Below are 26631 nucleotides of genomic sequence, written 5' to 3' on the forward strand. Positions count from 1 at the left end.
TTTTTTTATAGGAAATTATAAATGTTGGGAACAGTCTTGTTTTCCTTCAATTGACAAATGCCTCATTGCACAGATATAATCATGTTCAGAACCTCATTATTGGCTTAGCAATTACATTTTTAAAATTAATTTGGTACAGCTAAGGTCATAGATGAGATATTCAAACATTTCTCAGTACTGCAGTCAAGTTCCTGAGCGTTGCTCTCTGGAAGGTTTCAAAGACTAATGACAAGCTGATTAGCTAATGTTATTTACGGGGAGAAACACGGAAGATTTCAGAGACGAATGACAAGCTGATTAGCTAATGTTACTTATGGGGGAAAAACACAGACAATTTCTGTTTAGGTGCTTTTCGAGTTAGCTTATGGTAGAAATCTACAGCCTGTAATTGTTGCTAAGGGGATCAGCTGAGAGGTATTTAGTCTGCATTCTTTTCAATCCAAACATCTTTTAAAATAACAGCATACAAGCAGTTGTATGGAGTGACTTCCATTGAAATGGGACATAAATATTAACATCTCACTCATTTACCTAAAGGTACCATACAACAGCATATTAAATAACACACAAATCAATTCTAGGAGAAGTAAAGACTCCGAAAAATCAAACCTTAGAGAAGAAAAACGTGATTATTAAACTGTAAGGTCCAGTAAAATTGCTGTAGTTGAGCCCAATTTTATTTTTGGTTTCTTAAATGCCAAAGCAAAAGAGAGAGACATTACTTGGATACAGGGCTTCAGCAGAAAGTCCACCATTTTGTAAGGGGACAAACGTGTGAAATGTTATTCTCTCTTGAGTGGAAAGGACGGACCATTTCATGGTCTCCGCTGCCAGTCAAAGGAGGCTAGGTCTTCCCAGTTCCACGACACAGAGTAAGATTTAGGGAGAGCTGACGGGAAGGCTGTCCTTGCTGGCACCTGATGAGGCCTCTGCCTTCGCTGTGACGGCAGCTTTGGGTACCGGAAGTCGCAATAAGAAAGGGGTGCTGTAGCAAAGAACCCAGGCACTGGCTGACCCCAGGCTAGTGGGATGTCCTGTTGTTTGAACCATCTCAAGAGGTCGTTGGACCCAAAAAACATTAAGAAAATAACGATAACCGCATTCCATTTCAGGTTAAGTTTTATGATAGCTATGCATTAGAAAAAGGAGCGGTTGCACTAACATTCCAATAGAGAGCTGTAATGAAGCCGCGTGGCATCATTAAGAAGCCTACCCCTGACGAGAGACAATAATCAAGTGTTAACAACCTCTAGTTCCAGGGTCAGGATGCTTTTTTCCCCCCCTAGGAACTGAACCCAGGGCAATTCTACCTTTGAGCTACAACCTAGCCCTGTTTTTTATTTGTATTATGAAGCAGGGTCTCACTGAGTTGCTGAGGCTGACCTCAAACCCGTGATCCTCCTCTCTGCCACCCAAGTACTGTGATTCGAGGCATGTGCCACCACGCTTGGCTATGGGGATGCTGTCTTAATTGAAATAGTGTCATAAGCACTGAATAGTGGGCTGTTTCAATGAAGGCTACTGCCCATTCAGTCACAGAGCAGGATAAAACAAGCTACCACCCAGTGGGGACGTGCTTACATCCCCTAAGTCTCTCTAAGTCTCTCTTCCCGCCTCCCACCCTTATTCTGATCCCTCTGTAAGTATTTTTTGATTGCTCACTTGCCAGTACTGAACAATACAAATGTTGATCCCATTCCCAGGAACTCACACTCTAGCAGGAGAGCTTGGAGAGGTGGAGAGTAAATAGGGACAGCAACAAATTAGCGGGGTAAGTTTAGAGGATAAGTTTAGATGAGGTGATATATCAGGACAGCTGTTTTGCACCTAGAAGAGATCTGATGAGCAGGGGGGCCAGGCTTGGGGAGGTCTGGGACAGAGCTTCCAGGCTGAAGGCTCAGCCAGTGCCAGCCTCCAGAAGAAAAGGGGACAAGACGGCTAGGTATGAAAGTGCCAGCCAGGCCAGAGAGCAAGGCAGAAGGGACGCAGGAGATGCAAGGGCAGAACCAGGTCACTTGGGGTCCTGTAAACGCCTCTCAAATTTCCCTTCCTAATTGGTCCCAGCGCTCCCAAAGCTCCCTGCAGCTGCTGCAGCCTACATCGATCTTCCTCTGTCTGAAACCTCTAGCACGTGCCATCTCTGTCAGGGGTCAGCAAACGATAGCTTGCAGACTAAATCGAGCCCACGCTCTGTTTTTATAAATAAAGTTTTATTGGTACTCAGCCATGACCTTTGATTGCATGTTGACTATGGTTTTGAGCTATGGGGGTAGAGTCACATGGTGGTGATGGGGACTGTGTAGCTCACAGAAAATGTTGGCCAACTCCCGAGCCACGTGATCTGGCTGCGTGTCTACCTGCAGAGTCACCAGCTGGTGTACGCACCACTTGTTCTTTGTGTCTCTGCTTCATCGCTCCACTGTACGCTCAGTGGAACTGGGGAAGCAGCACTGCTGAGGAGCTGGAGGGGTGGGCGCTGCGATTAGACTGCCCAGGGTTGAGTTCCTGCGGGGCCGGTTATATCCTTGGACAAGCTAATGAATTCCTTTGTACCTTGTTTTCGTAGCCCATAAATGGTGTGTTGTGTAAAGGAGGTGCGTGGATTCAATGAGGCAATGCCCACAGGAAGTGCTTAATGGAGGTCTGCTGGTGGAGTTTATTCACTCACGACACTCGCCCGCCCCGCTGAACACACAGATGTTCCCTGTGAAGGATGACTTTGGCTTTCCAAGAAGATTCTGATGCCTGTCTACTTTTTTTTTTTTTTTTGATAATATAAGGGTAGAAAGAATTGAAATTTATTAAGCAAAAGCTTAAATTCCAGCCAGGTGTGGTAGTACATTCCTGTAATTCTAGTACTTGGGAGGCTGAAACGGGAGGAGCTAAGGTTCTAGGCCAGCCTCAGCAACTTAGCAAGACCCTGTTTCAAAATAAAAAATAAAAATTGCTAGGGGTGTATCTTGGAGGCATAATGGTCCTGGTATCCGGGCTGAATCCTCAACACCAAAAGAAAAAAAAAAAAAAAAGGTTTGATTCACTAAGCTTAAATTCTTAGGAGTCAATGCCCATCATCTTTGAGCTGGAGTTTCTCATTAGGAAGTATTCTGCAGCTCTGTCCTGAGGACTCAGCTCTATCCTGGAAGACTGAGAAAGAGGCCGCACACTTGGACCATATATTCCAGCTTGCCGGATCTCTCAGTGATCTAATCTTCAAAGCCTCATTTTGGTTCACAGAAATCAGAGGAGAAAAGAAGCCTTCTTCCTTTTTTTTAATTTGGTGAAGATTTTTGAAAAAGTCTGGTTCCCTGTGCCATGCACTGGATATGCACGGGCACTGTCAAGCTGTGGGGTCAGGGCCTGGGCTGCGTGAGGACTCTGCCCGTCCAGCTTGTGGTGACAGGGCGGGAAGGCCGGCCAAGGGAGAAGAGGGCACGCTCCTCCCAGCCATTCCTAGGACCTGGACAGTGCCAGCACGGAGGCTTCGTGTAGATGGGGCTCTACGTGAATGGGTGAATTCTTTCTTGTTCGTCTTTTAAAATGATTTATTCATTTTCTGATTGAAGGTGTATGTCACGACTCCGGTTGGGTAGACCACATTGAAGAATTTGGCAGCAGGTATTCAGATATAGCCGAGTGCTTTTATTAATTTTGTTCTGTAAACATTATCATAAAGTATATTTCATAGAGTAAAATTAATGGATGAATTGTAATGCCAGCTTTGCTTTCACTAGTTGTGTATGACCTAGAATAAGTCACTTTGCCTTGATCCAATTTTTTTTTTTTTGGTCTGGAAAATGGAAATAACAGCTATATTATAAAAGAGATAATTTGTATGAATACAGATGGTGAACTTCAAAGCACCTTAAAAATGTAAGTATAAAGGTTGGCAATATAAACCAGGTGTGGGGGTGCATGTTTGTAATCTCAGTACTTGGGAGGCTGAGACAGGAGGATCACAGTGAAGCCCCCTGAAACTCAGAGAGACCCTGTTTTAAAATAAAAAGTAAAATAGGGCTGGGGGTATAGCTTACAGGTGGAATGTCCCTGGGTTCAATTCTAAGTGATACCCTCCAAAAAATGTTGGAAATCTCTTTTTAAGTATGGCTAGCAATAAATATCTTGGAGATGAAAGAACAGTAGCTTCCCAGAAGACCTATATCCTCTATTCATTAGATTTTCTAGTAAAAGAATATACATGCGAGTAGATGACACAGGTTGTAATACACAAACATATAAACATTCTTCTATGGCAAAAACAAAGCTAACCTGGCCCGTGGGTGCGGAAGGCACTCACCTGTCTTCAAGGTCCTTCGGAAGGGAGCTAACTTTTGTGCTCACCTTTTTTAAATTTTTTATTCATAGGTTTTCTGAAACTCAGTTGAAAGCAAGTCACTAATTCTGGGAGGTCTGTGAGCGCAAACTTTAATGAGCTGGGGGCCCTGAAGAAATCTTTCTCTTCTTAGAGGGGACGCTTAAAGGTTGTATGATTCGAGGTCATACTTTTGTTTCAAAGGTCTCAAACATTTGGCTGTTTTTTTTTTTTATGAATTTTATCCCCACTTAGTTAATAAAGTTTTTTTTTTTTTTTTTGAATGAACAGGTACCCACTTTTGGTCTTCCCCAGCTTGTCTCTAAAATAGAATCCTTTATTTTACCGAATCTAAGATCCCAATAGAAACCCTTCAGTTTTTTTTTTTTTTTTTTTGGTATCACTAAGAAAGGAATGCAACCACTTGAATTGAATGCTCCGCAGATTACATGATGCATCTCAATATCTGAGATGTTGAAATGTGAAAAATATGGGTTTTAAAATCAATTACAAGCTTTTTAAAAATCATGCATAAAGAGAAGAACAAGAAAGCTGGGTGTCACGGCACACACTTGTAATCCAGCCTCAGCAATTTAGCGATGCCCTGTTTCAAAATAAAAAAATAATATGGAGCTAGGGTAGTAGCTCAAAGTTAGAATACCTCTGGGTTTAACCTCCAGTACTAAAACAAACAAACAAACAAACAAACAAACAAATAAACAACTAGAAAAAAAAGGAGCCGGAAATCAGTGTATTTGGAGTTAGTAATTATAAAACGAAATGTTCATTTTCGGCAGAGACTAAATTAATAAACCGATTAGCATTGATTTTCCAGGAATCTTCTCCTCTTCTTATGTACTTACGTCTTCCTGGTAACAATTATTATTTTATGATAATCTACAGAGCACATATTTCAGAGAAGGAAGCAACTTCACAGAATTTTAGGTCTGTCTGGAAGAAAAGTACATTACTAAGCAAATATGGGATTCCATGCTTTGAAATAAAAGTGACAAGAACAACTATTTCAGACACGGACACTTATTCACACCAGGCCCTTCCAAAGCACAGGAGTCTGGACGCCTGCTTTGGCGGACGGCTGGCACTGGCCGGCAGCTGGCGATGTGCGCAGACATCCGGGGCCAGGGATGGTGGATGGCTGAGACATGAAGCCATGTGTGCGACCCTCCGAGAGTGGATTGTCTCGGGATGGGAAGTTGGATGGCGAGGTTTGGAGTAATGAAAATGCGTGAGATTCTGGGAAATCTGAGAGCCACGAGAGGAATGAAGACGCTTAGAAAGCCAGGGCCGCTGGAATGAGCAGATTCCTGAGACAGGAGACTCCCCGGGCAGCGCAGTTCTGAGCTGCACAGAGGGAAACAGAGGCCGAGGTGACGTGGGAGCAGCGTTCACCAGGAACCAGAGAGGCGGGGACACAGGACTTAGGCGCTGGTTGATTAGGTAGAAACTCGGCAAAGAAGAGTAGGGATTAAAATGGTGAGCGCTAAGCATTCCTAGTAAATCAGCTTACATTTGCGAGCTGACCCCTGCAGCTGGATCTCCGTGGAAGCAATCAGGTGGGGAGGGGGCTTGGGCACCCTGCAGGGCCCTCCCTGGGCTGGGTGAGGATGGCTCCATAGGCCGAGAAAACTCTCTGTGTAAAGAGAGCTGGGATCGTGACTTATGGAATAATCTGACAAGTGTCAGAGCACTGGGAGTGGCATCTGCGTTGGTTATTTTAATCCTTCCTGCAGTATTTTTTTTGAACTGGGGATAAAACCCAGGGGCATTCTACTTTCCAGCTATACCCTCAGTCCCTATTTTGTATTCTTTATTTGGAAACAGGGTCTCACTAAGTCGTGGAGGGCCTCACTAAGTAGCTGAGGCTGACCGCGAATCTGCGATCCTCCTTTCTCAGCCTCCCAAGTACTGGGATTACAAGTGTGCACCACCATGCCTGGCTGTTTGTGTTCCTTTTGATTTTTTTTTTTTTTTTTTTTACTAGGGATTGAACCCAGGGTCATTCTACCTCTGAGCAACACCCCAAGCCCTTTGTTCTTTTATTATTATTATTTTCAGATCTGGTCTCACTAAGTTGCTGAGGACCTTGCTAAGTTGCTGAGACTGGCCTCAAACCTGTGATCCTCTTGTCTCAGCATGCTTTCACTGAACTGTACTTTAAAAAAAGGTAAAAGGTAACTCCTAAAATAATCATAAATATCATTTTGACACTCATCAGCCAGCACTGCTAAAGAGGGTTGTTTATTATTATTATTATTATTATTATTATTATTATTGGTGGTATTATTATTATTATTGGTGGTATTATTATTATTATTATTATTATTATTATTATTATTATTGGTGGTGGTATTAGGGTTCCTGGAAACCCTTCTACCTCTGGGCTACACTCCCAGACCTATTTTATATTTTTTTATTTGGAAACAGGATCTCTTAAGCCAGCACGGCTGGCTTCGAATCTGCGCGATCTTCCTGTCTCTGCCTCCCAAGCGCGGGGATTACAAGTGTGCGCCACCACGACCGGTCTAAAGAGGGCTTAAAATAAGAAATATTGAATGAAGAGGCGAAGCAGCCTTTGTTTCACAGTTTCGCGCCTCCCTGTCCAGCTTTGGTCTGGTCTATGCTCCTGCTTCAGCAGACGGGGGCGGTTTGGACTGAGGCTCTGGGGCCAGCCGCAGCTTTGAGGCCCGGGGTCCCCCTAACTAAGGGCGTCTCGGCAGGTGTAACAGGGGCTGCTGGGATTCCAGGCTCCTGCCCACAGCCCTTCCAGACGGGGCCGCGGTGCAGTGTGGGGCTTCTAAGCACTCCAGTGGGCTCTCAGATTCCCTACTCACTCGGCTTCTGTGCATCTTCTTTGCAACGGGGAGAACTGCTTTCCTGTTCCACATGGCTTTCACCTTGACAAATGCGACTTGGCACACGTGTCCCTGCAGCCTTTTTAGCTTGCTCTTCTCATAGCAAAGGCAGAGGAAAAAAAAAAAAAAAAAAAAAAGCAGGAATAGGCAGATTACAACGAGGTGCTCTGCAGACCCAGACAGGGTAGCCTCTCCCTGGGAACCGGCCTTCCGCACACGCCCCGGAGCCCCAGCTGGTGCCACAGCTCATTCTGCTTTGGACTGCTTAACCTTACCTTTTAAGGACAAGAGTGAACTCCTACCTCTTGTAAAGTAGGGTTTGGACCCTTTGCCCATCCTCACCTCCCCTTGTTTTTTTTTTTTTTTTTTAAATCCTTTTGGAAGAACAGAACTTTGTAAACCAGGTGATGGCGATTTGCTCGCTGTGCAAAGTGCTATGGGATTATCCTCACCCACGCACATCGATCGGTACAGACCTACAGGGGACCTTGCACTCAGCAGTTGCTGGGTACGCACACGCAAAGGATTTCATAAAACACAGTCTGCGGCCTTAAGGAAATTTACGAGTTTTAAGTGGTTCAGGTAAATTTGGAGGATGGATAAAGAGACTGAATATAAAAATAGCCGTGAAGCGAGTCCAGCCGAGCCCGGACTCTCTGTGGCTCTGAGTTACCTACTGGGCTTGGAGTTTGTGCCCACAATCCTCTTCCTTGAGGGTGAAATACCCCTCAGGGTGGAATGTACTCTGTGTGTGTGTGTGTGTGTGTGTGTGTTATTCCCCAGGGCATTCTACCTCAGAGCTACATTTATTATTATTATTATTATTATTATTAATATTAATTATTATTATATTTCTTATTCTTTATTTTGAAACAGGGTCTCGCTAAGTTGCAGAGGGCCTCACTAAGTAGCTGAGGCTGTCCAGGAAGCTGTGATCCTCCTGTCTCAGCCTCCCAAGTATTGGGATTACAAGTGTGCGCCACTACGACCAGCTTTTTTTTTTTTTTTTTTTTTAATTTTTGTGATGCTAGAGATTGAACTCACATTCTACCTCTGAGCTACACCTCCAGCCCTTTTTTTATTTTGAAACAGGGTCTTGTTAGATTGCTGAGGGCCTTGCTAAGTTGCCAAGGCTGGTCTTGAGCCTGTGATAGTCCTGTCTCAACCTCCCAAGCACTGGGATTATAGGTATGCACCACCACACTCAACTTGTTTTGAAATTTTTTTTTTTTTTTTTTTTTTTTTTTGGTACTGGGGGTGGAACCCAGAGGCTTTCTACCTCCGGGCTATACTCCCAGACCTATTTTATATGTTATTTGGAAACATAACACTAAGTTGCCGAGAGCCTCACTAAGTAGCTAAGGCTGGCTTCGAACCTGCGCCATCCTCCTGTCTCAGCCTCCCAAGCGCAGGGATTGCAAGTGTGCACCACCATGCCCAGCTTGTTTTGAAAATTTTGCAACAAGGTCTCTCCAAGTTGCTGAGGCTGGCTTCCAACCTGTGATCCTCCTGCCTCAGCCTCTCAAGAACTGGGATTATAGGCATGCACTACCATGTCTGGTCCTACCTCTATTTTTTCTTACTAGGGATTGAGCCCAGGGTCATTTATCACCAAGCTACAACAACCCAGTCCATTATTATTATTATTATTATTATTATTATTATTATTACCATCATCATCATCATCAATTTTTATTTCGAAGCAGGATTTTTTGTGTTACTGAGGGTCAATTATGATCTGCCTGTTTCCCAAGTACTGGCATTACAGGCATGTGCCACCATGTCCAGCTCCGTATGTACATGACTGTGGTGGAAACCAGTGACTTTTGCTAACCCAGCTCCACTCTGGCTCCTGTGGTCACATCCCATGGATTTTGCTTTGGGGAACCTTCCTCGCTCACTGGAGATACCTGGGTTTTAAGGGTGGCTCAGAAGCTGGGAGAGGCCGATGGCGCCATTGCATGGCCGTGATCTAAGCCTGTCCAGTCTATGAGCATCTCAGGACCTTTTCTTGGATCACTGGACAAAGATATGCCCTTTCTCGCTGACCAGCTTCCCAGGGAAGCATGGAGCGCTGGGCCCTGTAGGGAGCCATACTATATCATGTGCTACAAAACTCTTCTGCTGTTATTAATCCCATTGCGAAGACGAGAAAATTGAGAGTGGTATGAGATGATGTACACTAAGTGTTAACAGCTAGTATACGGCAAGATCGAAAGACAGGCTTGTCTCACTCAAATTTCTGTGTTCTTTTTTATCATGCTGCTGTCTATAAGAGTTTCAAAACTTACAGTAATTTTCTATTACAAATAAAACTCAAGTGTTAAATTGCTAGGGGATATTTTTTTTGCTATAACATTTGGAAAATGGTAACCAGTAATAGAGATCAGATGTTTGGAAGAGCAAAGGAGTGTAAGTAATGGGCACGGATCACCCCTACCCAGTTGTTAGAGTCGGCTATAATTTTTGGCCAAATATAAGAAAGAGTGAAAACATCATAAACAAGTCAGAGATAAAAACAATAGCGGTTTAAGTCTATGGTAAGTACATCCCTCACCCCTCACATAGGAGACGAGTGAATCTGGGGCCCTGTCTCAATTGTTTCCTGCAGCTGTTCTCTTTCTGGCAGAGTGGAGGCATGTCTGTGGACTTGGAATGGCTGTGAGCCTTGTATTTTCCCACTATTGCTAAACTGTTCACCATATTCCATGTGGTTTGGTGCTATAATTCCTAATTTCAAAAACTGAATTACCCATGGGAAACCAGAATGGTGTCTGGTGCTCAGAAGCAGAGATATCGGTAGTTGAGCGATCTTCCCTCTGGGGTCGATGGAAGCTCCAATGTAGAAAGAACGTTCATCAACATCATATCTTCGGTGTTGGAAAACTCATCTCCTAGCATATCATCTGTCCGTGTCATACACACTCCAGCCATGTGTCAGATCTGTATGAATGTGAATCTATTTTTTAGGACATAAAGTCTGATAAATACCTAAGAAAAACAGTTAAAGCTATTTAAAAATGCTGATGAGTACAGAGCTTTTCTCTTAGAACTTAAGGTCTGATAATCTTATTAAAAATGTTATAGCAAGAGCCGGGTGTGTTGGCACACGCTTGTAATCCCCGCGCTTGGGAGGCTGAAACAGGAGGATTGCACGGGTTCGAAGCCAGCCTCAGCTACTTAGTGAGGCTCTCAGTAACTTAGTGAGACCCTGTTTCCAAATAAAATATATATAAAAAAAGATCTGGGAGTATAGCCCGGAGGTAGAAAAGCCTCTGGGTTCCACCCCCAGTACCACCAAAAAAAAAAAGTTACAGCAAATTTAAAATCTGTAAAATATCCAGCCAATTATCTCAGATACTAAAACTTAATAACGACAAATTTTGAAATCAGTTGCAGAAAACCTTTTTAGTTTATCTATTATTAATTTTAGAATACTCAATAGAAATTGAGTATGTGGCTTACAGATGACTACACTTATGAATTATTGACTTAGCTTTTTTGACATCTATCAGCAAAACCCCAAAGGATTTAGGAAGAGATGCATCCTTGCTTTTCCTCTCGTTCACCTGTTACTACTATGTCTCGGTGCCCTTTGGGCTTTTTATTCCAAATGGCTTTTCTACACCTAAAGATACACTGGTTTCAAATGGATCTCAGTAGAATCTTTCCTTCCTGAATCACACTCATCTCCATCACGCAAACCTTCTGAGAAGGATCGGCAGTGTGCATGCTGAAAGTTCTTCAAGAAAGAAGGAGGGGGGACTGTCACCTTGGTGAACTGTGCCGCACTGGTCCCGCCCCGTACCCTGGGGACACCTGCTTGCACCTCTTGGTCATTGTCTGCTTTAGACAAAGGATCCCACGGTACTGTTATGAGCGTTCCACGTCATTGTTAATTAGCTCTCTTTTCCCAGCGAGAAGCAAACTCCTTGAGAGCAAATCTTTTGTCTGTTGTTTTCTTCTATTTTTTCCTTTCTCTCTCTCTTCAGAGGTGGCTTTTAAAATGTTTTTGACGATGTCTCACAATAAGGAACACTTCTTATTTTGGAAGCCAATAGATGTACATACACAACTAAAAGAAAGAGGGGAGTGCAACCTTCCACACACTCTTCTGTACTCTTCTGTTCTCTTCTATTGTGCTCTATTTAATTAAAAGAACGTTGTTCCTGACCCACCAAATTGATTTCGCTAACCGCTAATTGGTTGTAACCCTGGGATTGAAAAACACTGCCTTCAGGGCATCAGAGAGACAATGCCATTCATCTTTGTTTCCCCCAAAGGACCTTCCACGAAATAAATGCTTGAAACGTGCCTGTTGAATGGATAGTTTTGAGACCCTAAAGTAATACTTCTTGAATTGAGCTCTTTGGAACACTAGAATCTTTACTTTTATTGATTGCACTTGTGTAGAAGAATATTTCCTAAAAGCTCTTTGTTTTCAGAATAAGGGCAGAACTGAGTCTCTCTTTTTATTTAATATGTTTTTATCGGTGCATTATAGTCTCACATTATAACATAACTGGTGCTGCCAGTGACGTACACGCACAGCACTGTTGCCCTCCCGCGATGCCTGTCTTACCCCTTCCCAATCCAGAGTACTGGGGCTGACGTTGGGATTTTCACATATGTCCACATAGTCGATGGTAGTAATTCTATTAGTGAACCTCACTCTTCCTCGCTTCTGTTAGAGCGTCTCCCTGGCTCTACTGAGGTTTCCTTCCCCTCCATCATCTGAAGTCCCTGTGTTACAGGACCTGGAGAACATTGTGTTAAGTGAGATTAACCAGCCATAGAAAGTGAAGGGTCATATTTCATTTTCTAATATGCCCAATCTAGGGAGTAATTGGGACATCCAAAGCTCTTTTTAAGTAAGTTCTGGTGAGCTGGGTGTGGTGTCTCATGCTTGTAATCCCGACATTCGGGAGGCTGAGACAGGAGGACTGCGGTTCGCGGACAGCCTTAGCTACTTAGTGAGGCCCTCTGCAACTCAGTGAGACCCTGTTTCAAAATAAAGAATAAAAAAATAGGGCCGGTGGTATAGCTTGGAGGTAGAATGCCCCTGGGTTCCATCCCCAGTACTGCAAAAAAAAAATAAATAAATAAATAAAATAAATAAAATAAATAATTTCTTGTGGCTGGGTGTTGTGGTGCACACCTGTAATCCCAGTACTTGGGAGGCTGAGAGGGGAGGATCATGGGTTCGAGGATAGCCTCAGCAAGTAATAAGACTCTCATCAACCTAGTGAGATCCTGTTTCAAAATCAAAATAAAATAGGGCTGGGGGTAGAATGTGCCTTGGGTTCAATTTCTAGTAAACACACACACACACACACACACACACACACACACACACACACACATCTTATAGCCAAGAGTCAGAAAAAAGCCCCGCCAAGGGTAGAGATGCCTACTCCAATGGACGAATCCACGTACTGGGTTATTACTCCTTGCAAGAACAGGCAGCCTGATCTTTGAATACTTTACTTGTTCTTATGTTTTCAGCTTCTAGGGCTAGGGGCAATTTTTAAGAACTAAGCCAAACAACTGTCCAAATCCTAAAATCCACTGACTCCATTTGGAATGGCAATCATCAAGAATGTAAACAACAGGCTGGCGAGGATGTGGGGGAATAAGAAACCTCAGACACCGGTGGCTGGAACTGTAAACAGAACAGCGGCTGCGGAGATCAGAATGGAGGTTCTTGAAGAAACTAGGGATGGAACCACCATATAACCCGGCTCTCCGGTTCCCTGGTGTCTTTCCAAAATAATCAAAGCCAGAATAGCACAGCTACACGCACATCCACGTCCGTGGCCGTCCAATTCACAACAGCCAAATCACAGAACCCACCTACTTGAGTAGGGAATGTCATCAGGTGATGAGAGTGTGGTATGTAGACACGAGGGCGCTCATTCAGCCACAAAGAGCAAAATTATTATTATTATTATTATTATTTTTGGTGGTACTGGGGTTCCTGGAAACCCTTCTACCTCTGGGCTACACTCCCAGACCTATTTTATATTTTTATTTGGAAGCAGGGTCTCTTAAGCCAGCGCGGCTGGCTTCCAACCTGTGCGATCCTCCTGTCTCCGCCTCCCAAGTGCGGGGATGACAAGGGTGCGCCACCACGCCCGGCCAAAGAACAAAATTATGAAAATGGCTGGAACGAGGGGATTTTATAAGTGAGATCAGCCAGGCTCAGAAAGTCAAGGCTCGTATTTTTTTCTCTAATATGTGGAAGCTAGAGAGAAAACAGGAAACTAGAGGACTTCAGCGAAATGAGGAGAGAGGCCAGCAGAATGGTGGAAGGGTTTGTGGGAAGGCGGCGGGAGGGGGAGAAAGCAAATGAAGGAGACGGTTCCAGCGACGCGGTGCCCATAGATGAACCTATCACTGCCCATCTCACTAACGCGCACCCCGGGAGCAGGATGGGATTTAGAAACGCCAAGCGCGGCGTGCGTGTGTTTTATGTTACTTTTATCTCATTATGATGGGTAATTATAGTGCGCCAATAAAAGTATTTAGTATACAAATCCTAAAAAATAAAACACAGAGGGCTTCATCTCTCTTAGAACAACCCTGTCTGTTAAAATTTCCATTTATATGGTATTTAGTATCAGTAGGAAACATCTGTCATTTAGAAACAGGGGCAGGCGGAGGCTCCATTCAGTACCCATGACCTGAAATACACAGAGCTGGGATAAAGATGATGAGTAATAATGTTTCCTAGAACTCTCAGATGTCCAGATACAGCCATGATAGATACTGTTTTTTTCTTTTTGTTACTGGGGATTAAATCCCAAGGCATTCTGCCTCAAGCCACACCTAAAGACTTCTTTCTTTCTTTCTTTCTTTCTTTCTTTCTTTCTTTCTTTCTTTCTTTCTTTCTTTCTTTCTTTTGTTGTGCTGGGGATGGAATCCACGGGCAGTCTACTTCCTACAACACCCCCCGCCCTATTTTTCATTCTTTATTTTGAAACAGGGTCTTACTGAGTAGTGGAGGGCCTCCCTAAGTAGCTGAGGCTGGCCACGAGATCCTCCTGTTTCAGCCTCCCAAGTACTAGGATTACAAGCGTGGGCCACCACACCCAGCTGAGAGGATGGATAATTTAACCAGACATTCCAGTTAAGGGATTTTTAAAACAAAGTCTGGTGCATAGTAAGCCCTCAGTAAGCGTTAGCCAATGTCTAAACTCTTCTTCACAGGGTACATGCACAGAAGTGGCGCAGAGGAAAAGGGAATTACTTCGCTACCATGTGATTCTTCCTCAGGCGCTTCACTGTCTGCAGGGAAGGAAACTGCTTCAGTGTAGACTGTGGGATCGAGTCCACCTGGGCTCAGATCTGACTCTGCTCTAACAGGACATATGGTTTTGGCATACTTACCTGCACAGCTTTTTTTTTTTTTTTTTTTTAGCCATGAATTTTCTTTATTCATTTCTATTCTTTTTTATTTTTTATTTATAAGTGGAATATATTGAAAATGGTGTACAATTAGATCGTGCTTCGTGCCCTCCCCCTCATTTCCCTTCTCCCCCTTCCAAAAAAGAGTGTCCAGGTTAACCATGTTATAGTTATACTATTACACATATTCGTATGTAGCTCCTCCATTGAACAACCTCAGCTTTCTTCCTCTCCTGTCCTTCCGTTCAAGCTTTGCTGAGATTTCCCCTCCATCATCTGGAGTCCCCCTGGTATTACCACTGCTCCCTAGCTTGGGCATATTAGAGAAAACATATGTCCCTTCTCTTTCTGTGCTTTACTAATCTCACTTAACATAATGTTCTCCAGTTCCTTCCATCTTCTTGCAAATGTTATTATTTTATTCTTCTTTATAGCTGAATAGAGTTCCCTTGTGTGTATTTCCCATAATTTTGCAGTCCATTCATCTGTTGATGGAGACCTAGGTTGGTTCCATATTTTGGCTATTACAAACTGTACCTTGCACATCTTTTAACTTTAGTTTTCCAAACAGAAAATGAGAACTGTGACATGTACTTCAGGGACTGATCCTAAACACAAAATAACACCTAGCGCATGTCTACTCGGAAGGATGACGGGCATAACATGCTTGCTAGGTCAACGTTGGCAGCCTGGCGTTTTGGAATTCAGGAGGTATTTTCATGATGTTGTAAGCGATGGTTAAGTGTCCCTTGGTGCAAACCTCCAAGGCCTATTTAGTTTATGCATGCGAGTGTGTAAGACGGGCATCCAGAAGAGAGGTGCTGTAGCCTCCAGGTGGAAGTTTCTGTGGATGTCTTCAGGAAACTGAAAACCCAGGTCCCCTCAGCAGTGGATTGGGGCAGGACCAGAGACACAGAAGACTAAAGCTGCCCTGTGTATTCCAAAACACCTTTTATGGGTCACGAAAAAAATGCTCTGCGGAAGGGGGTGCCCAGGTGACTCGGGAATGCTTTCTGTCCTGTGGCTCGCCTTGAGAGCTGCCGCCCACATCGGCATTTTCAAGATTCCGGGATGCTCGTAGTGGAGAATCCTGAGTATGTCAGTTTCTCAGACTCAGCTCTTTTTGTTCATGTGAACAGTCATCACATTAGACTATGATAGATGTCAACTCCCTCTTTTAAAAATGGAGACTCTGCCACCCAGAATACAAATGAGGATGTTTATGGCTAGCCAGTGGATTGGAATCGAGAGATCCTTTTGAGCCCGTGCATTTTCCACTCCATCCACTGTAACTATTGTCATAGCCACAAAACTCTACAAAGTGAAGGAAAACCCGATTAACATATACGGACGCCTTTCAACACTTTGTGAAGCTGGTTTGTCATGCTCTGGCTCTGGAAAAAAGCATGCTAAAGAAAAAAGCTGGTGTGCCAGGCAGCCCAGCAACATGGAGGGAAGACTGGATCGTGAGGGCTTTGTCTGTACCACTGGATTCATCCCTTTGATGGATTAATACTTTGAATAGATTTGCTGGGGGGTGTTGAAAACAGTACTCAGGTTGGCCACAGCTGGAGATAGTGGGCTGCTGGGGTGGGTTTCCCAGCTTCCAGGCACTGAGCAGCATTCTGCTGCCCGGCCGTTCTGTCATGATATTTCTGTTCTAGAGCCAGCTGACCAGGGACTTAATGCTCTGAAACCATGAACCAAAATAAACCTTTCCTCCTTTAGTTTGCTTTCATCAAGTATTTTTGTCACAGTGAGGAAAAGCTAACACAGGTTTGATGTTTCTATATGGATAAGACAGGACACAAATGGAGGGGAGAGAAAACCATGATGAAACCCTGTCTTGAAGGACGTAATCTTGTGTCAAGCCTGTCAGTGTTTTTTGTCTCTCAAGGTATAGGCGCAAATAAAATGTAGTAATAGAGACAGGTAAGTGGTATGGGCCGGTAAAAATGTGTATATGCAGTCGGGCGTGGTGGCGCACGCTTGTAATCCCGGTACTTGGGAGGCTGAGATGGGAGAATGGCAGTTTTGTGGCCAGCCTCAGCTGCTTAGTGAGGGCCTCTGCAACTCAGTGAAACCTTGTTTCAAAATAAAGAATAAAATACGACTAGGGGTATAGTTCAGAAGTAGAATGCCCCTGGTTTCATCCCCAGTACTGCCAAAAAAAAAAAAAGTCTATGTAAAAATATGTGTATGCCTAGCATTTTATGCCATGAACTTGATCATACCGACTTTTTAATGGGAAAAACTGGAATAAGGGAAGAAAAAGTTATTCAAGAGAATGGACAGTGACCCTCGGATGGAGCAGTAAGCAGAACGCTTCCACTGCACGTGCTGATTTCATCTCCAAAACGTGCCATGAGATTTAGTTGCCGATATTTCCTTTCTCACATACAAGTGAACCCAGAGTGCACTTCTTATTCCACCAGGATGTTTTTTCTATTGTGCAAGTTGTGAGCTTCCTGCGGAGAGCAACAGTGCGTGTGTTTCATTTGCGAAAGGACTTCCCTGTCGTGGTCTTTAGCTCTTTTCTAAGCAGTGGGGCCTGTGGGGGCCTCGGAGCCCCCTGCTTCCTCCTAGGAACAATGCTGCCTCGCTCTCACCACACACGTCGCTGCAGTGGGGCGCACGGACCTCAGTCTCCCACCTAAGTTAGCGATTGTTCGTTTAGAGTAAGAGACTCTGAATTAATAGAAAAAACACGTTTTGGTTCGCTATAGAATATCCCCTGAAAGAGCTCCTGTACTGATGGTCAGAGGTGATCTAGTTAAATTATGAGGGATGTCATCTCATCAGTAGATGAGGGATAGTAATGGACCAACTGGGTGGTAATGGGCAGTGTGGCTAGAGGAGGCGGGTCACTAGGGACGTGGCCTTGGGATTGTGCAAGTGTCCTTGGACCCTCCTCACCAGCTCTCATTTGTTTCTGGCCTCTGTGATGTGGGAGCAGAGCACTTGCTGTGTCTCTCTGCCTTTCACTACAGCACGCCCTGCTTTCCGCCGACATGACCTGGCGTAACGTGGACTGCATCTCTACAATCTCCAGCACTGTGAGCAAGCAGGTCTCCTTTCTCTAAGTTGGGGTGGTCAGGTGTTTTGGATGATAGCACTGAAATGCTGACTGAAACAGCATTAAATTAAGTTCTACACATGATACTCCCTTTGATAAAAGGAATCATTTTCTTCTTCCTTGAAGCAGAGTTAGAAACATATCCAAGGGGGGGGGGAACAAAAACAAAACCTGTTTTGTGTTGAAATATCCACAGGGAACTTTTTCTTAAATCAGAAAAAAATAAGTATTTTTTTCAGTTTCTGACCAAATCAGCCAAATTTTCTGCTATGAATAGGAAACATCTGAAAAACAGAGACTGCACAGGGGAGTGGAAAGGCCATTGTGGGGGAGGGGGCAGGTTTAGTGAGTCCTTCCGCCCAGTCATGAATCAAAGGGGCCAAGACCACCTTTCTTCCTTGCACAGCTACTTATCTGGAAGCTTCTCTTCTTCCACCCCAGACTGGGTAGAAGATTTTACCTTGGTTTCAATTTAATTAACAATGCAAAATTAGCCCTTTCTTTCTTTCTTTCTTTCTTTCTTTCTTTCTTTCTTTCTTTCTTTCTTTCTTTCTTTTTCTTTTTTTTGGTACCAGGGATAGAACCCAGGGCCATTCTACCTCCAAGCTATACCCCCAGCCTTATTTTTTATTCTTTTTTTTTTTTTAAACAGGGTCTCACTGAGTTGCAAAGGGCCTCACTAAGTAGCTGAAGCTGTACGCTAACTGCGATCCTTCTGTCTCAGCCTCCCAAGTACTGGGATTACAAGCGTGCGCCACCACGCCTGGCCAGAATTAGCAATCTATTTCTTTTTCTTTTCTTTTTTTTTTTTTTGGTGGTACTGGGGTTCCTGGAAGCCCTTCTACCTCCGGGCTACACTCCCAGACCTATTTTATATTTTTGAAACAGGGTCTCTTACGCCAGCGCGGCTGGCTTCGAACCTGCGCGATCCTTCTGTCTCCGCCTCCCAAGCGCGGGGATTACAAGCGTGCGCCACCACGCCCGGCAATTAGCAATCTATTTCTAAAGAAGACCATACAAAGAAAACACATGCTTACTGGGGAGCACCTCTGAACTAAAGGCTGAATATATAAAATTAATGCCTGCAATTTATCTGACTGGTAAGTTGGTATGAAGATTTGTTTACTAGACGATTAATCACAGTATCATTTGTAAAAGCAAAAAGCGTGCCCAGGAATCATGCTCCTCCTGTGCTCTCCCTCCTACACGTGGTATTAATGCCATAGGGCGTGATGTCAGGAGGGCGAGGATTGTGTCTCTGGATCCTGTGTTCCCAGGGTGTGCAAGTGTGCTTGGCTCATGGGAAACGCGCAGTACACGTTTGCTAAATCAACGAACGCTCCCATGCCACGAAGTGGTTCATGACCACGAAAAGAGAAAGAGGCAGATCTGTAATACTGAATACTGACCCCAAAAGATGACCAATATATTACTGTTAACTAAGAGAGGTCAAGGGCTGGACAGTATGAATATTGTGATACCTATTTGTTAAAAGAGAAGAAAGAGCCGGGCGTGATGGCGCACACTGTAATCCCCGCGCTTGGGAGGCGGAGACAGGAGGATCGCGCAGGTTCAAAGCCAGCCTCGCTGGCTTAAGAGACCCTGTTTGCAAATAAAAATGTAAAAAATAAGTGTCTGTGAGTGTAGCCCAGAGGCAGAAGGGTTTCCAGGAACCCCAGCACCACCAAAAAATAAAAACAAATAAAAGAAAAGAAAGAAATGTGCCCCTTTCTGCACACATGCATGTATCTATGTGTACACCTAGATGTAGATCAACATACAGGCAAGTGTATGTATGTCTGTTTACATAAAAAGGAGGAGACTGTTACCATGGTAACAGTGATGCTTATGTTTGGGAAGCGGGAATGGGACAGGGTGGAGGACTTTTACTTTGAATTCTATACCTTATTGTGCTACTTGAATTTTTCACTATTAGCATATATAAACATTTACTAAAAGTATAAATTTTATGGAAAGCCCTTAAAACCTAAAATCCTATATGCCTCTTTGTTGTTGTTTTTTTTTAGCATTTGTGCGGTCATTTCACTTTCCCAATGTGAAGTTCTAGCTTCATTATGTACAAAGAAGATCTAAGGAAGAGATGTTAATTGGAAATCGATGAAAGTAATTTCATGGGAGGCTGAGACAAGAGGATCACAGGTTCAAGGTTAATGTTAGCAACTTAACAAGACCGTTGGCAACTCGGTGGGACTCAGAGGTTTAATTCAGAGGTCAAATGCTTCTGAGTTCAATCACGAGTACTAAATCAATCAATCAAACAATCAATCAATCAATCATCATTACAGAATATATTTGCTTCCTTATTTCTTTAGCTTTAATGAGAATTTTATATTCAAATTTAAGAAAATCTACATGTAACTGCACGCAGAACTCCATGTGTTCGGCATCAGTCTATACCACGTATTTTCAATGAGATAAAATCGCTTATTTAATCTTTGAATTTTCCCATTGGGTTTAGACTATTCAGCTGTTTATCCAGCAGCACTGCTTAAAAATAGATGGGATGACATTTATGGGAGCTTTTAAAAAACATCCTTTGGAGAAAGAAGCAGAACTCTAATGTCACATTTACCATTTCTATTACATAAGAATGGCGAGTTTTTGCGGAATGATGGCCTCATAGAAAATATCCTCCTTTCTAACATAAAGACTATGAAACAAATTACAGCCATTGGATGAACTGGGGCCTTCTATTAGAGTTTACTGTTTGCCTCTAATGAACCTAATGGAAATCTAAACATGTTTGAGAAAAACTTTCTGATACTGGTACATGAAGGTTTTTCTCTCCTTTGTCCTACTGATTGTATACTTTCTTTTTATCATTCTTTCGTAAACTATTTACTGAGAACCTGCTATGTTGCAGGCACTGTTGTTACAGAAATGAATATAAAACTGAGGTGAGCATATTTTACAGACAGGTAAACTATATTTACTAAGCTGGATGGTAGCACATGCCTGTAATTCTAGTACTTAGGAGGCTGAGAAAGAAGGATCACAGGTTTGAGGTCAATCTCGGCAATTTAGTGAGGCCCCCAGAAACTTAATGAGATCTTGTAGCAAAATAAAAAATAAAATGGAACTGGGTTTGTAGTTCAGAAGTAAAATGTCCCTGAGTTCAATCTTTAGTAACACACACACACACACACACACACCAAAAAAAAAATATATATATATATATTTTTATATATATATATATAAAATATATATATATATATTTTTATTTTTTATTTCATATATATATAAATATATATATATATATTATATATATATATATAAGTTTTTCTCAAACATGTTTAGATTTCCATTAGGTTCATTAGAGGCAAACAGTAAACTCTAATAGAAGGCCCCAGTTCATCCAATGGCTGTAATTTGTTTCATAGTCTTTATGTACCAATGCTTGCACATATATGTATATATAATATTTGTACCAATCTGCCAATCAGTACCAATATTTCTACCAATCTGCCAATATATATGTACAAATATATGTGTATAATATTTGCCCAAAATATGTATAATATTTGCCCAATCTGCCCAAAATAAGATATGGTTAATATTAGCCTCAAACCTGCTGTCCTATGATTTCATGATTTCAAAATAAGAATTCATATAGGTTAAGCTGAAAATACACTGTCACCTGAAATTTCGGCCGAGCAGACCTACGGGAGAACTGCAGTCAATTAAAGCGCAACATAGTAAAGCCAGAATTCCAATCTGGGCATCACTGCGGATGGCGAGGGGTTATGGCATGAGAAGGAAATGGAAACCAAAACGTCATTTTCTCACCCGGAATAACGCACCTATCTCGACATCTCATCGATCTTATTTATTAGAAAAATACTCTTTAAGAGGAAATTGCATTTATTGCGTGACAGGCAGGAGGAAATCAGGTCTGTGCGAGGACACGGGGGTGTCCGGCCCTGCACAGCGATTTCATCTTCGGCTTTCTTGGTTCTCTGTGTAATCCTCCAAGGTAACAGCATTAGGTTCTTTTCTTTCCTTCCCATTGTCAAGTGTCCTCCAGGCCTTAAACGGTACCACACAGGCCACAGGTGAGTGGATTTGCCCACGGGATGGGAATCCCTCTTCTTGCCTTCCTGGTCTGTGGCTTGAATACCTGGCTCCTTGCAAGTGAGGCTGCCACCTGCTCCGAGGCCATGGCAGAGGGCGACCAGCTGGGATGGGGGAAGGAGCTCTCGGCCTCTGTACACTCGACACGTCCTGCTAAGAGCCCGGGATGGGATGCACAGCTTCCACAAAATACCGTTTCCTTAGATTCTGCAAGCGCTTTGAATGGTCTGGGCGCCCTGGCTGGGAGCAGGGACTGTGTGCCTCCTTTTGAATAACGTGGTCTAGTTCTGTGCACCCTGTGGCATTTGATACAAAGTGATAAATACTAGAACCAGAAGTAGGCTCTTGAGTCCCCGGGGGGGGGGGGGATGGAGAATTGAAGGAAAAAAAATCAATTTCTAACACAAAGGCAAGATTTAGCCTCTCATTAGATCCAGCTGCGCCATGTGGGAAAGTTGGTTAATAAAGTAGCACAGGGACCTTGCGGGGTAGAGCCGAGCATGCACTCCAGGCTGCCAAGATGTGTTTTCTATCTTCCTTCCGATTTGGGGTGTTATGATGTAACAGGATTTTGGAATCCAAGCATATGTTATTTTTTTTCTTCTTTTCCTTTTATGTTCAAACTTCCATTATAATGAAATAGATCTCCCTCTTCAATAACTTAGAATGTTTATTTATTTTCTGCAAAAGGGAAGCATTAAAAAATAAGATGATATTTAGCTATAATTTCTCTTTCAACTCTTTCCAAATCTTGGATGAAGATTTTGACTCAGCTGTGAATGTATTGCTTTTGGCAAGCAGTGGGCATTATCAATCCTTCTATACATGCACCTTCTTTTCATAAACAAAACTTCAAAAAAAAAAAAAAACCAAACTAAGAAAACTTAGTCATTAATTGGTCATTTCATTTTGAGAAAGCAAAATACTCCATATTTTAAGAGTTGTGGAAGGTAATAAAGGCAAATCATAAACATTTTTTCTTAAGTTTTAAATTCATATAAGATAATTTTTTTGATGGTACTGGGGTTCCTGGAAGTCCTTCTACCTCCGGGCTACACTCCCAGACCTATTTTATATTTTTTAAATTTGGAAACAGGGTCTCTTAAGCCAGAGCGGCTGGCTTCGAACCTGCGCGATCCTCCTGTCTCCGCCTCCCAAGCGTGGGGATTACAAGCGTGCGCCACCACTCCTGGCCATATAAAATAATTTATATTTTAAATGTGAACATTACATGATTTCTTTCTATTTATTTTGCAATAAAAAGATAATAGCTGCATCCATTTATAAATTTTTCATTAAACAATGCAAATCTATCTTTTTCTAAGAGAAAACTTGTGACTCTGATGTCTCTGCCTTTTATAATATTTGGCTTTTTGAGAGATCAGGCTGGAAGGATTTATTTGCTTTAGACACTGATCCAGGACCCAGGAACTTTATTTCTTCATCCTGTAATAACTATGTCTATAATAAGTGTGTGTGTGTGTGTGTGTGTGTGTGTGTGTTGTGTATGTGTTAGTGGGGATTGTACCCAGAGGACCTGCACACCAGCTCTTCTATTTATTCTCTTGAAACAGGATCTTGCTAAGTTGCTGAGGTTGGCTTCGAACCTATTACTTCTTACCTCAGACTCTGGAGTACCGGGATTACAGGTGTGCGCCACCACAAGTGGCTCACAGTAGAGTTAAAAAGTAAATTCACCATCCATTCATTTACATACATTGAATGCCTCCTATGTGCCAAGGGCCATGGGATCAGAAGACGTGGGGTCCGGAGGCATATTTGTTCCCAGGGATCTTTATGGCTTTTGGGGAAAGGCTGAAATTACTGGAGAGGAGACAGCACCGACCACTCAAGCGCAGTTACAGAAAAGTGTGGAGATTCCTAGGAAATAAATATGTGCAAATACTCGCAGCCGGGCATGGTGGCACATGCCTATAATCCCAGTACTCAGGAGGCTGAGACAAGAGGATCTTAGGTTTCGGGCCAGCCTTAGTAATTTAGAGGGAAATTCAGCAACTTAGTGAGATTTTGTTTCAAAATGAAACGGGCTGGGGTTATAGCGCTGAGGTAGAATGTCCACAGGTCCAACCACGCCTGGTTGTACGTGAATTCTCTGTATGGTTCCAGGAGGCCAGAAGTCCAAGATGGGTTCAATGTGGCAAAACTTCTGCATGGGCATGGCTGAGCCCTGTAGAGGCCCCAGGGGAGAACCCCTTCCTGGCCTCTCCCACTTTCTGAAGCTGCATTCCTTGTCTCGTGGCATCTTCCTTCATCTTGGAATTCCTCTGGGCTCCATGATCATATGTCCTTCTTCTGTGGCCAAGTCTCCTTCTTATAAGGATGCTCATGGTTACACTCTGTGTCCCCCAGATAATCCAGGGTAGCTGAACATGATCACAGCTGTCAAGTCCTCTTCATGCGAGGCAATTCTCAGGCCTCCCTGGGATTAGAACATGCCAGGACTGGTACCATCGATGCACTTCCTAGGGCCACGCACACCATCACCCACGCCATCCTAGGCATCTGCTGAGTCTCCGTGTCAGGCATCACTCCAAGAGGTAGACGTCATTATTACCTCCATTTTACAGAGGAAGAAATTGAGGCAGGGAAAGGTGAACCAACTCGGCTGGAGCTCACAGTCAGAGAAACAGGAGAAAGGATTCCAACCTTGTCTGTCCAGCTCCAGAGCATTTACTCACACGACCGTGTACCTGCACTGTCGCTCACCTCTTGTGACTGTGCGCATCTCTGTGTTGGTTTGAACCACAAGGACTTTAAAGCCTGTATGGTCAACGCAAAAGGGAAAGTTTCCTAGAAATTGTACACAGCCCTTCTCTAGCTGTACTTCTCGCCATTTCTTCTGCAGAGCACACTGCTAATTAAGAGGCTGGGTGGTAACACGCAGCGGTTTGCTTCTCCATTGAAAGGCCGATGGAGGCCCCCTATGTAGGTTGATATCGGGCTGAGGCCTGAGAACACTGGGGACCAACTGAGTCTGACCAAAAGCGCCATGGAAAAGTAATCACAGAGCAGGGCTAGCAAATAACTTCCATTGGCCGGGACAAGGGAAAGGAAGCTGAAAGGGAAGGCCCGCTTACTTTCACCGTGGAGAAGGGAGAAAGGCTGAAAGCCCTTAGACACGGGGCTTGTAGGAGGAAGCGGGAGAATAAAGACTGTGGCGGCACAAAGCAAATCGCCTCCAGATGAACAGAAGGGGAAACACACAGGGCGGATAGCTGGGGGTCCGAAAGCAAAGGAGCTTTGGCAGCCAGGGGAAAACTAAGGATTTTTTTCTAGGATCGTGGCATATCATTAAGAATAAAAAAATTTCTCTCATTCTAAGGAGACATTGGACCATTGGAAAATAGAAAGAGCTGGCTCCTAGGACCCAACAGACTGAGAAACAGTACTCCTTAATACTAGTGGCGTTTATAGCAACGTCTCACCAGGTGCACAAGGGAAATAAGAATGTGTGGTTTGAGGAATTATGAGAACCACCCTAGCGCAGTACTTTGCCAAGGTGAGTGCAACACAGAATCGCTGTATTCGTTTTCTGCAAACTTCTCCTGGCCAAAGCTCGTGGAGGAGCCCAGCTGGCTGCGTGTGCATTAGGATTATTAACCCCGGTGGGTCACAGGTGTGGGCGGGACACCGGATGCCCACCTTCATGGAACTGACGGGCCAGTGCAAGAGTCAAACAAGCAGACAGGCAATCCTTGTATAGTGCTGGTGTGAGGAGGACATACTGGGACTGCGTGCCTGACTCCGACGTGGCCATCGCGGGCTTCCTGGAGAAACTGACATCTTAGATGAGACTAGAAGGTTGACAGGGGTTAAGTGGGGAAGATAGAAGTTGGGGTAGAAGAGACAAAAGAGGAAGGAGCCCATGGGCAAGAGCATTTGATGTTTTTTTTTTTTTTTTTTTTTTTGTTGTTTTTTTTGCCATACTGGGGATGGAACCCAGGGCATTCTACCTCTGAGCTACAGCCCAGCCCTGTTTTACTGTTTATTTTGAAACAGGGTCTCACTGAGTTGCAAAGGGCCTCACTAGGTAGCTGAGGCTGGCTGGGAACCGTGATCCTCCTCAGTCCCAAAGGCTGGGATAACAAGTGTGTGCCACCACGCCCGGCTTATGATGGCTTTGAGAAGAGAAAAGTGGTTGGAATGGCTGAAATGCAAAATGGATTGAGAAAAAGTAAGGGCACGAGACTGTGAGGGACAAAGGTCCCCAATATGTCAGACCCCGTAATTCATGCTAAAGATTCTGGATTTCAACCTGAGGGTCAGGAGGAAACACTGGATGCCTTTCGGGCAGAAGATGTGATGATTCGATCTGTATTTTAGAAAGATCACTTGAGCTACAGTGTACCAAGGGGACTGGCTAGAGGGAAATCTAGAGACAGGAAGATAAAGTAGAAAGTATGTACGATAATGCAGGCAAGAAATGGGAGAAATTTAACTGGGAGAGTGGCTGAGGACCAGAGAGGAGTGGATAGAAACTTAAGGCGTTTACGACTTGGCAGGTTTTCTGCTCAGTCATTCACTCCGTTTTCATGCGTGTCTCCCTTGGAGACATGACGTGAATGAGGGAGAGGGAGTTATCAAGGTCGTCTCCCATGTCCCTAGATATTAAAAATAAGTCTAGTGGTGCGATTTATAGAAGTCAACACAGGCTCATGAGGATGCCACTGAGTGCAGTCACACACACACACACACACACACACACACACACACACACATACACACACACACAATATTGGCGGAACTGGGATTGAACCCAGGAGTACTCTACCTCTGAGTTACACCGCCGGCCTAATTTATTTATTTACTTACTTATTTAATTTATGTTCTGAGACAGGGTCTTGCTGGGTTAC

General features: G+C 43.6%; 1 protein-coding gene across 19 annotated transcripts in view; it reads right to left on the bottom strand.

Moving 5' to 3' along the window:
- Positions 1–26631, bottom strand: part of DLGAP1 (DLG associated protein 1) — a gene marked incomplete at both ends in the record, with an annotated part of 318043 nt that overhangs the window by 243516 nt on the left and 47896 nt on the right. For 5 of the 19 annotated variants that reach the window (XM_080714557.1, XM_080714558.1, XM_080714548.1 and 2 more), the window contains one exon: positions 7162–7275. The exons of the other annotated variants lie outside the window; for them this stretch is intronic. In XM_080714557.1, the coding sequence (XP_080570683.1) occupies positions 7162–7275 (114 nt within the window). The remainder of the gene's footprint in view (positions 1–7161; positions 7276–26631) is intronic. 19 annotated transcript variants of the gene reach the window in all.

This window comes from Muscardinus avellanarius, assembly GCF_963383645.1.
Source record: "Muscardinus avellanarius genome assembly, chromosome: 17".
Lineage (NCBI taxonomy): Eukaryota > Metazoa > Chordata > Mammalia > Rodentia > Gliridae > Muscardinus > Muscardinus avellanarius.